This window comes from Ailuropoda melanoleuca, chromosome 8 (assembly GCF_002007445.2).
Source record: "Ailuropoda melanoleuca isolate Jingjing chromosome 8, ASM200744v2, whole genome shotgun sequence".
Taxonomy (NCBI): domain Eukaryota; kingdom Metazoa; phylum Chordata; class Mammalia; order Carnivora; family Ursidae; genus Ailuropoda; species Ailuropoda melanoleuca.
Genome location: NC_048225.1, coordinates 126000807 through 126013544, shown reverse-complemented (window position 1 = coordinate 126013544; position 12738 = coordinate 126000807). Strand labels below are relative to the sequence as shown.

At 40.8% G+C, this 12738-nt stretch overlaps 1 protein-coding gene across 1 annotated transcript; it reads left to right on the top strand.

The window, feature by feature from the left end:
* The first annotated feature begins 6033 nt into the window (after positions 1-6033).
* Positions 6034-9445, top strand: LOC100471799 (olfactory receptor 10R2). Its single transcript, XM_019807955.1, has 2 exons — positions 6034-6059; positions 8503-9445. The coding sequence occupies exons 1-2, from the start codon at positions 6034-6036 to the stop codon at positions 9443-9445; spliced, it is 969 nt and encodes a 322-aa protein (XP_019663514.1).
* The last annotated feature ends 3293 nt before the right edge of the window (positions 9446-12738 follow it).

Genomic DNA, 12738 nt, shown 5'->3' with positions numbered 1-12738 from the left:
TGATGACTTCATGGTCTGATGACATCACAGTCTGTGGCTCACAGTGTGCCTGCAGCTAATCTCTTGATGTGCTGATGTATGTTCAGATAAAGGGGTGATGGATTCCTCTTCCTTTTTATGTATTGAATCCAGTATAAGTTGGATTTTTTTCACTTTTTGTGTAGAATAAGACATAATTTATCTAGGAACCATTTCAAGTGTTTCAGTTGAGATACAAAACCTACCCTCTCCATCCATCAGTATAGGGTTGGGTAAAAAGGCTGTGAAGTCAACCACACAGTGCTCCACCTTGTCTTCTCTCTAGGAGGAATCTTGATTATATTGCATACCTAGCTGTGTGGACTGACTCAGTCTTTTGAATTGCATCACTAAGAATGGAAGTTTAAGACTTTCATTTCCATTTTTATCCCATTATTTGGATAAAGCCAGCTTGTGGAGAAAGAAATCTAGCACAAAGAGTGAAGCTAGGTCAAGTGAAAGAGAGAAAGAGGAAAAGACTTATTCAATAAACATTCATTCACTCAACAAATAGTTATTGAATGTCTATTACGTATCAGGCAATATCCTAGAGTGGGGCTTATATATTTAGCAAAGCAGGGAAAAAGATCCCCATGGAGTGGAAAACAGGTATGTTGAGGAAAAAATAATCGTAACTGTACAGAAAGTTGTGAGACATGTTAGAGAGAAGTAAATTAGGGATGAGGACACTTCTCAGAGGTTGACTTCTGAGGCAAGACTCAGCATAATGTTAATACATGTTACTGAATTGAGCCATATCTGATCAGATTTGCCCTGAACTTCCCAGTTGTTTAAGCTTTTGTCATGCTAAATTGCACCATACTTCTTTCACTTGAAAACCAAAGGTGCTAATGTAACACAGTCATCTTTTTATAATGTAATTTTGACCAGTAGAATATCTAAATATCTTATATAGGTAGATCATACAGATGCATCAGCTGGATAGATACATGATAGATAGATGGATAGATAACGAGAGATAGAANTATCTAAATATCTTATATAGGTAGATCATACAGATGCATCAGCTGGATAGATACATGATAGATAGATGGATAGATACATGAGAGATAGATAGATAGATGGATAGATAGATGATAGATGATAGATAGATGGATAGATAGATAGATGGATAGATAGATGATAGATGATAGATGGATAGATAGATGATAGATGGATAGATAGATAGTTGGATAGATGATAGATAGATGGATAGATAGATGATAGATAGATGGATAGATAGATAGATAGTTGGATAGATGATAGATAGATGCATAGATAGATGATAGATAGATGGATAGATAGATAGTTGGATAGATGATAGATAGATGGATAGATAGATACATGATAGATAGATGGATAGATAGATAGATGATAGATAGATGTATAGATAGATAGATGGATAGATAGATGATAGATGATAGATAGATGGATAGATAGATAGATGGATAGATAGATGATAGATGATAGATGGATAGATAGATGATAGATGGATAGATAGATAGTTGGATAGATGATAGATAGATGCATAGATAGATGATAGATAGATGATAGATAGATAGATAGTTGGATAGATGATAGATGGATAGATAGATACATGATAGATAGATGGATAGATAGATAGATAGATGATAGATAGATGGATAGATAGATAGATGGATAGATAGATGATAGATGATAGATAGATGGATAGATAGATGATAGATAGATGGATAGATAGATAGATAGTTGGATAGATGATAGATAGATGCATAGATAGATGATAGATGGATAGATAGATACATGATAGATAGATAGATAGATAGATAGATAGATGATAGATAGATGTATAGATAGATAGATGGATAGATAGATGATAGATGATAGATAGATGGATAGATAGATGATAGATAGATGGATAGATAGATAGATGATAGATAGATGGATGGATAGATAGATAGTTGGATAGATGATAGATGCATAGATAGATGATAGATGGATAGATAGATAGATAGTTGGATAGATGATAGATAGATGGATAGATAGATGATAGATAGATAGATAGATAGATAGATAGATAGATGATAGATAGATGGATAGATAGATAGATGATAGATAGATGGATGGATAGATAGATAGTTGGATAGATGATAGATGGATAGATAGATGGATAGATAGATACATGATAGATAGATGGATAGATAGATGATAGATAGATGGATAGATAATGATAGATAGATAGATAGATGGATAGATAGATAGATAGTTGGATAGATAGATGATAGATGGATAGATACATGATAGATAGATGGATAGATAGATGGATAGATAGTTGGATAGATACATGATAGATGGATAGATAGATGGTTAGATAGATAGATAGATGATAGATGGATAGATGATAGATAGATGGATAGATAGATAGATAGATAGTTGGATAGATAGATGATAGATGGATAGATAGATACATGATAGATAGATGAAAGATAGATGGATAGATGGATAGATAGATAGATGATAGATAGATGGATAGAGATAGATAGTTGGATAGATGATAGATGGATAGATAGATGGATAGATAGATACATGATAGATAGATGGATAGATAGATGATAGATAGATGGATAGATAATGATAGATAGATAGATAGATGGATAGATAGATAGATAGTTGGATAGATAGATGATAGATGGATAGATACATGATAGATAGATGGATAGATAGATGGATAGATAGATAGTTGGATAGATACATGATAGATGGATAGATAGATGGTTAGATAGATAGATAGATGATAGATGGATAGATGATAGATAGATGGATAGATAGATAGATAGATAGTTGGATAGATAGATGATAGATGGATAGATAGATACATGATAGATAGATGAAAGATAGATGGATAGATGGATAGATAGATAGATGATAGATAGATAGATAGTTGGATAGATAAATGATAGATAGATGGATAGATAGATAGATGATTGATAGATATATATATAAGGATTTGGCTCAAGCAAGGATTTGGCTGACAAGCCCCAAGATCTTCAGCTGGCAGACTGGAAATCTAGAAGAACCAATGGTGTAATTCCAGTACAAGTCTGAACACCTGAGAACAAGAAGAGCCAGTGGTGTTAAGTTCCAGTCCATGTGCAGATGCTAGGGCAGGAGAAGACAAATGTCCTAGCTCCAAGACAGGCTGAGAGAGAGAAACCTGTTCTACTCAGCCTTTTTGTTCTATGCAGACCTTCACCTGATTGGATGAGGCCCACCCACATAAGGGAGAGCAATCTGCTTTTCTCAGTTTATTAATTTTTTTAAAGGTTTTATTTATTTATTTGACAGAGATAGAGACAGCCAGCGAGAGAGGGAACACAAGCAGGGGGAGTGGGACAGGAAGAAGCAGGCTTATAGCGGAGGAGCCTGATGTGGGGCTCGATCCTACAATGCCGGGATCACGCCCTGAGCCGAAGGCAGACACTTAACCGCTATGCCACCCAGGCTCCCCTCAGTTTATTAATTTAAATATTAATCTCATCCAGAAAACCTTCACAGACACACCCAGAATAATAAACAAGCAAATACCTGGGCACCACGTGGCCCAGTTAAGTTCCTATAAAAAAAAGTTAACCATCATATCTTGTTAGTTTTTATATTAACTTGTAGTTTTAAAGTTTAAGTATCCTCTAACAGCCACTTTCATTATATCAAATACAGAAATTTCTTTTTCATCTCAAAACTGTTTATAATTTTATGTATTAGAAATTTTTGTTTTCAGTTTTCTTCTCAGAGATTCCATATTTTAAAAAGATCTTAAATGGTACCTTTGATATATACTACCTTCTTTTTTTTCACCTAATGTATTTTTCTTTTACTTTAATACAATGCAAAATTGTTAATTTTTTCTTCTCTTCCTCACTCTCTGGGGGAGAGAGCGGACCAAAGGAAATGAAGGTTCTTGAGAGCTTTCATCTCATAGAATCCTAAAAAATGTAAATATAGAAATCAGAATTCGTTTCCTTTAGCAGTTGTTGGAAAATATAACTAGAACCTATGCTTCCTATGTTCACATTGTTCATACTTGGGAGTGGTGCCTGATTACAATGTCTCCTGGGCAAGAAAGCCACCCCTACAGCTGTATGGACCTACCGCTTTGGGGATGACACACAGTATTTACAAGCAAACCTTTACTCGAGGCAAAGTGTCTCAATTTGAGTTTAGTTTACATGCTTTTCTCTGAATGTGGAATTGAAGCATGTCCAGGGCTATTTCTTCGCTTTCATGCATGAACTATATTGAAATATCTGAGATGGAATTATGTTTCATCTAAGTTTACTAGAAACTTGAGTTTAAACTCTAATAAAAAACAACAATTGGAAAAACTAGGGATGTACTGTATGGTGACTAACATAATATAATAAAAAAATATTATTATTAAAAAAAAAACAGTTGGGGTGCCTGGGTGGCTCAGTCGTTAAGCATCTGCCTTCCGCTCAGGGCATGATCCCTGCGTTCTGGGATCAAGCCCCACATTGGGCACCTCTGCTGGGAGCCTGGTTCTTCCTCTCCCACTCCCCCTGCCTGTGTTCCCTCTCTCTCTGGCTGTCTCTCTCTGTCAAATAAATAAATAAAATCTTAAACAACAACAACAACAACAACAGTTATTTTTAACTTCCTAGAAAGTATTTTCCTGTGCCTGAGAAGGAAATAAGAGGCAAGTCCTAAATCTATAAGTGTGTCAAAATGTGATTCTAGAAATGTGACTAACTGCAGTATTTTTCAGATTTCTTCCTGCTTGGAAACCTTAGGGGTCTTTGAACAGGTGCTGGGCAGCAGCGAGGCTGAGGACAGGTCAGCACCCTGGGCGGAAATGTTTTCTCGGGAAGATGCACTGAGGTGACCAGATGTCCCAGAAACCCTGGGATCCAGTGGCTCTTCAGGACTCACGTGCACATTTGACAATTGCTGGAAGCAGCAGTAGCTGCTGTCAGATCTCTGCTGGTAGTCTCTGAAAGTGATATAACTGCAAAGAAAAAGACTCTGAGTCAGGCTGAGCTCATTTGGGAGTTTCTGCTGCTCTGCAGGTAGCTGCTAGGGATTGCCAAAAGGAACATCTCTGCCTGGAGCCACTCCAGGACGTACAGCCAACAGTGCCACGGGGGCAGGCCTTGCTGCCAAGCGCCTTCAGTCCTCTTTCACATCCTCATGTGAGTCACTCCTGACTCATGAGGGAAGGTACAGAGGGTGGGATTTTTATATTCTTTCACTGAAGAGGAAGCATAACAATTTCCAGGGAACTTGCGGTTCTGGAAATTGTGATGGCTGAGTCCAGCAACAGAAAAGTGTGACTTTTACCCTCCTTTCCAGTGCAGGACAGGGGAACAGTGGCACACAGATGCAGAAGGGGCACTTCACTGGTTTTTCTCCAGCACCACAGCCATTCTCGTTCGTCTTGGGACAGACGCTCAGAGAATTGCAGGGATGAGTGAGGAACACTGAAGGACTCACCAAGCCCTGGAGGGTGCTACCCACAGGTTTGAGGCCTAATCCCTACTCTTGGGGCAGACATTGGTTGGAGATCTTGTCATCTCTAGGAAGCTAGGGAAAAGCAGAGAGTCAGGTCTGTGACCTGCATGCAGACACTCCACCCTTCCCTTCAGTCCTCAAATCTGCTCATCACTGCTGTTCTCCCAGGTCTCAGTTCTGCCAGCTAAGATGTCACACTTGTCCCCTTCCTTCACACTATGTTCCCATGCCCTCTCCTCAGTGCAAAATTTGTGGGGTTCAGATGAACCTAGACTAACAGGGGGAACTTTGTTTCTTCTTTTGCAATGATAGAATAAGACTTGATTTGTCCTGCAGAAGCCCAAGGATAGAAAGGGCTTCTTCCGCACATGAAAGACCTTGGAAGAGATAGCCTGTGTCGCCTCCTACAGTATGGGTTCTGACATTCAAGTCTCTTTCCTTAATCTGCAACAGCTTTCAGCTCCTAATGAGCTCCCAGGCAACATGGGACCAATTGCCAACTGATTGCCAATGCCAGTTTTCTTCCTGTTCCCTTTCTATCCAATTTGACCTGTGAGATTTGGGGTCCACGGTGTTTCCTGCATCCTCCCTCCTCATTGAAGGGATTGGAACTATGCCAAAAATAATATTGCAACAATGGCTCCCTGGAGTTTTGGGAAGTATAAATATAACCCAGCATGTTGGCACCACAGCTAATAAGAGACCAAAGAAAAATTTTTTCAATGATGCGTTAGGGGATACTTCTCAGAATTCTCAGCAGAGGAGGTAGGAATCCACAGTTTGGGGCATTGAAATGTCAGCCATAGAAGGGAACAGAAAAAAAGCCATTTCAGGACAGAAATGATTGTAGTAACATTAATGTTTTAATCTCATTTGATTAGAAGATCTCCGGGTGTCACTGAATTCTAATAGCCATGTGCTAAGGGCACAAAGAGAAATAGCCCCTGTTGGGTTATTTTATGTGAGAAATTAAGTGAAGATAGTGTTTGGGTCCACTGATAGACAAGTGCGAGTCATGATTGATAATTTTAGAAATGTTCTAATTATCCCATGAGCTCTATTCTCGTTAGTGATGCTTACAAAGAGCATGTGAGGATAGCAAGGTACACACGTCTATGGCAGCTTAAAAACATGGAGGATAGTATAGGGCTTTGGTGAGATAAAATAAAATAGGGCATCACCAATGGAGCTATAACAGGCACAGGGACGGCTTCAAACCAGTGCCATAAAATATTATTTCCCAGAGCTCATGGAATGGCTTCCTTCTCTATCCACCATCCCTAAAAGACTGGTTCCTTCAGAAGCCTTCCCTGGGTAATTGAAAAAGAAAGGGCAAATACCTATGACTCCCTGTCAAGAGTGAGCTCTCCACATTTAGTTCATTCAGCTTCCATTGTCGAATGTCCCATGAAACTATTCTCTGGTGACAATGGTGTGCCAGGAAAAGAGTCATAGGAGAAAAAAGGGTAAAAGGAGGGTCTAACTGAGATGTTTTTCCTTACAGACCTTCCACTGTCTTTAGACCTCATTATCCAAATATTGTGCAAAGCATCTACGGCATAAGCCTTAGAGATGGGAACTGAGGAGGTAAATGAATGACATTCCTCGGGGAAGAGCCTGGTGCTGTGCTTTCGTTAGCCATCAAGAGATGCAGAGAGGATTGTGAGGAGCCAGAATCATAGACAGAAAAAATAAAACTGATACTTCTGCTACCGGCCTTCTCGGAAAGGCAAGGGAACCTAAAGTGGAAGCGCTCAGAGCTGGCGTGGGTGAAAGAACTTTACCCCCAAGGTGTGGGATCAGTTGTCAGTTGGTCTCTCGAATTGAGCTGCATTAGCGAAGGAATTTCATTTTGTGATCCATACTGTGTTTTCATTTTCTTCAATTATTTGGTTGTTTGGGATGTTTGTTTATTACTTTATTAAATTCAAACTTGATTGTGATTGAATTGAGGGGAAAGGATCTGCCCATCAATTAGTGGGGAAAAATTGCAGGAGCTGAACCCCTCAAGAGCAGGTGTGTCCAATGCAGCGGTGAGCTCTGTTGGAATTCCAGGGAAAGTGTGCAGAGATATAACGGCTCATACTGAGGAAAGGTCTGATGGGTTGGATGGAGTTCTGTCCGAAGTTTTAAACTACAATTAGAGCAGAACTCTAAAGCAGGTTGCTCTTCCTGGGAGAGTGTTATGCAGGTGGTAAAACCAATGACCAGCCTGACTGAGAACCTGAGATCATTCTAGAGCTACTTCAGTGCACTAAGGCTCCTTCCGACTCCCCTCTCCCCAGGGGGTCAAACAGGTTGTGGGATTTAATCAAAAGACAAACTGACATCAACGCATTATTATTATCACTAAAACTATGCACCAATAGGAGCTGGGTTTGAATGTTAGTTTGGCAGTTTTGTAAAAATAAAATTATATGGTTAAAACAATCGGAGGTGGAAGTACGCTTCAAGCCCATCCAAAAGGAAACATCAGAAGAGCTAGCCACCTCTTCCTGAAGATTAAACAACATGGGTGGCAGAAGCTGTCATCTACTGACAGTCTACAATGGGCATGTGCTGTGTTAAGTGCTTTAATTTCCATAAGGAACTGGGGAGAGAGGTGCTGTGAGCATCTTCATGTTACAGATGGGAGCACGGAGGCGTGGAGGGCTGTGCAGGTGAAAAATGGCAGAGCTGGATTGCCACACGGGAACTCTTCAAACATTCCCATTCCCTAATTGCTATTCGAAATAGGCAGTGTGAAAGAATTACCTAGACCTCAGCACTATAAGTGATGCAGAAATGTCACTGGAAACAGGTGCACTCTGTTTTGAAGCAGCTCCAAAAATTGACATGATCAACAGGGCATTCCTGCCAGCATCTGCCTTTCCTCTTCTACTTGCTGTTCCTCAACCAGAGTGGGATGAACTACCTGCATCTTTAGGGTAAATAAAGTCTGTTCCTTCCTTCCTGTTCTCTGTAGGTCAGTCTTGGGGACCAAGTGATCCAAGCTAACTTCTCCTCTGTCACAGATTTCCTGTTGCTGGGGTTCTCCAACCTTGGAGAAATCCAGCTCATCCTCTTTGCTGTGTTTCTGTGTCTGTATCTGATTATTCTGAGTGGGAACATCACCATTGTCACTGTCATTCTCCTGGATCGCAGCCTTCATGTACCTATGTACTTCTTCCTGGGGATCCTCTCCATCTCTGAGACATGCTACACCTTTGTCATCCTGCCCAAGACACTCATCAATCTGTTGTCTCTGCTCAGAACAATCTCATTTATTAACTGTGCCATCCAGATGTTTTTCTTCCTTGCTTTTGCTGTCACTAATTGCATGTTGTTGGGGGTCATGGGTTATGACCGCTATGCTGCCATCTGTCATCCACTTCGGTACCCTGTCCTAATGAGCTGGCAGGTATGTGGACAACTGGCAGCCACTTGTGCTGTGATTGGCTTTTTGTTCTCACTGACAGGCTCCCTCTTAGTTTTTGAACTCCCTTTTTGTGGTCCCAATAAAATCAACCACTACTTCTGTGACATTTCACCAGTTATCCAGCTTGCCTGTACAGAAACCTACATCAATGAGCTGGTCATCTTCTTGGGTGGAGTTCTAGCACTCATGGTCCCCCTGACTTTCATCTGCATCTCTTATGGCTTCATCGTCCATACCATTCTGAAGATCCCATCCGCTGAGGGCAAGTGGAAAGCCTTCTCCACTTGTGCGTCCCACCTCACTGTGGTCATTGTCCACTACGGCTGTGCCTCCTCTGTCTACCTGCGGCCCTCAGCCAAGTTCTCATCTAACAAAGACAGGCTTGTGACAGTGACCTACACAGTCATGACTCCATTGTTGAACCCAATGGTTTATAGCCTCAGGAACAAAGATGTCCAGACAGCCATACGGAAAGTGATTGCCAGAAGAAGATTTTTATCCTAAAGCCCTGTGAGAACACATTGCGTCTACTAAAACTTCCTTTCTGAGGATGTAACAATAATTATAAAGCTGATAATACTGTCGCCTTCCATTCACATAGCATGGTATTGCCTCCCAGTGCAAGCTGCCCCAGGGTATTATTTTGATAGACATTGTGAAGTGCAGCCGTGAATTTGGGTTGATTGTCAATCAGATACAAGTCTCAAATACCTTTAAAGTTGCACAAGTATTTTGATTTTTCAGAACTGGAAACAGGTGTACTCTGGGTAAATAAGAATGCTTTTATTCTATTCCAGGAAAGATAGGTAGTATGTTAGGAAAGGTAATTCAGCCATCACAACTTCTCAGTGATTTAGGAAAATCTTAGCGGGGTCCTTCACAAAAAAAATGGGCAAAATGGAATAAAATCTAACTGAAAATTATTACTATAACCATGAGCCATCCATGTTGGAAAGCTTCCAAGGCTATCACTTCCAATCGCATTCTCATTATGGAGTCCCACCCGCAGTACCCCAGCCTCTGACTGACTGCTACCTAGGGGCATCCCTAAGTGTTATCAAGTCCCACCATTATGTCTCTTCCTCCTTTTGGCCCTAGTTATTATCTCTGGAGATGCATATCTTACGTCTAATATTTCACTTACACAGAAGCAGCTCAAACATTTGAAGAGGGTAATGCATTTTCCTTTGCAGGACCTTCAACTCAGCATGACTCCTTTGAACTTCATGATAACTCAGAGTCCATAGACCCCTCAAAATCCTGGTCATCATTCTCTGAATTATTTTCAAGATATTTCCCATTTTGTTAGTAGTATTCTTCAAATGGGTCACCAGGAAATGGGTGCAACATTCCAGGTGACAAGATAGTCATGTGCGTTGTGCCGGAAGTCAACTTTATGTTAATACAGCTTTGATATTTTTTTTTCCTTCCCATTTCCTGGTAATTTCTGTCACATGCATGCTCTTTCCTAACTCCTTAGACTAAAGGATTTTATGTTGTATATCCACAGTCCTAGTCTTATGAAGCCTATTTTGGTTAGTTTCGTTGTATTATTCTCTAAGGCCATCTCATATTTGGTATTTTTCCCCTTAAATCTCTGCCTTTGACTTGAGGCTAGAATATCCAGCACTGTTCATTCTTCACTTATAACCTTGAGCCTCCTGTCTATCTCTCATAACTGCATTCTGTTCCTTCTTCTAGAACTGGAGGCTAAACAGTATATGTATTGTGTAGAAACACAATGAACAGTGGCTACATGGATTCCAATACTGATCTATGCTCACTGGCAAAGAGCACTGTGCTGGACATACGTGCCTGCCAAGTGCCTGTTGTGATGGTTCACGTGCTCAGAGGTTTTCGACCTTCATGTCAAGTGCTCTACAAAACAGAGTCACTTTCTCCATCTCCAGAAGTTCTGTTGAGGACCACTCACACTTGACGTCTGCTCCCCCGAAATCACAGAGGGCTTGCCCTTCCCCAGCATCTGTGAATTCTAGAAAGAAATAGCTTCTACCTTTCACAAGTACACCCTGGGAGACGATGTCAGGTCGGTGGGCAAGAAGACAAGAGAATTTGTGATACGGTAGGGATTCCCCAGGCTGCCACGGGGCTCCGGCAATCTCCTGGTGGTCAGACAGTGGGAGCAGGAGCCTGAGGGAAATTGGGCATGGCTTTCTGAGGTGTATCAGGGAATCTTTTGAGGTGCTTGAGAAGTCCTCTCTATTGTCACAGAGCCTGGTGCCACAGTTTTGTTTCCTGTCCAGTCCCTCACTGTTCCCACCTCATAGACCTTACAAGTCACTGTCGTGGTCATGATGCCCCATAACAATGGCGCTCTTTGTAACCGCTCTTAAAGCTCATGTTCTGTGCTTTGTTGTTCAGGGCTTCGCTTTCTTCTTGCTTCCAACAAAACCCCACTATGACAAGATTAAGTGGGCAGGAAAGGTGCAGAGGGTCAGGTTTCCAGGTCCAGAGATGATCTAGAGAAGACAGTCTCTCCCCTACGAGACTCCCCTTGTTTCTCACACTACTTTTCCTGACTCTACGGTCAGAACGTCAAGCCAGCCCTCGTCTCACTTGTCCTTTTTACATGGTTGTTTATATAATAAAAGAAGAGATACGTGTTGTAGGGCCACACCTCAACCTTAAAACCCCAGGGATCTAACTTCTCCCTCATTCCCTTTGAAGTTAAGTGCGGCTGGAGAAAATTTTATAATAAATCGGATTATTACAATAACCAACATCTTCAAATGTAAAATTTTTACATTTTTTTCTGAAAAAATATCAGCCTATTCTTTGCAAAAGCTGTTGCACATATGCTCACTTCTAACTAAAACTTCAATTAACTGCTCCCCTCCAAAGCCCTCTGGCTCAGTCCCTCCAAACAGAGGCGCTCTAGGCCGCTGCGCCGTTTTTCAGGGGAAAGCACCAGGTAGCAGACTGAAATGCCCTGTTCCTCTTGTCACCAACTTTACAAATGCATTTGCCCCACAGTTATTCTGATCTCTTTTTCCATTCCTGTTACAGCGCAAGGCGTCCCCGTCAGTGTTGTCAAATACACTTCCTTTCCATATGCCCTGCATTTTGTCTGTTCCTTATTTATCGGTGCTCCCTGAATCCCTCTCGATGTAGTCAGAGCTCTTCCCCCATCCTGGACAACAGGGACTGACATCTGAGGTGATGTGAAAAGATCCAAAAAAGCAGTGTGTCTAGTGTTTTTCAGATTGGATGCTGTCAGCGTAGTTACGCCAAAGCACACACGCCCTCCTACGCACTGAGGTAATGAGAAGCTGGAACGGCTTGAAGAACTCAGGCAATCGATCCCAGAGAAAGACTTGTTTTATTTCCCTTTGATTTGTGAAGTTTTCAGGCAGGAAAAGCAGCCTGAGGATAGATATTGGAAAATGAATCAACGGACTGATATCAGTGCAATAAATTAGTAAACCAGCTTTCAAACTCCATCCATGATTTACTCTTCCTTCAAATATTTACTAAGCACTGGCCATGTGAGGGGAGATAAAAAAAAAAAAAAAGGTAAAAGAAACAGCACTCCTGTTTTCAAAATAGTAAATCTGCACTGACTCCCTCCAAACTCCTCACACAGACAAGGGCAGTGGTTCTAGTTCATGAAATAAAAGATGCTGATAGTTACCTTTATATACATCGTAAGCGATGCGCCCTTTCTTTCCTTTACCTCCCCTTCCTACGCATTTTTAAATTAAAATATATGATATATATACCAACGTCCTCAAATTTTATTATTATTTATTTATAGTATTAAATAATATATTTGTAAT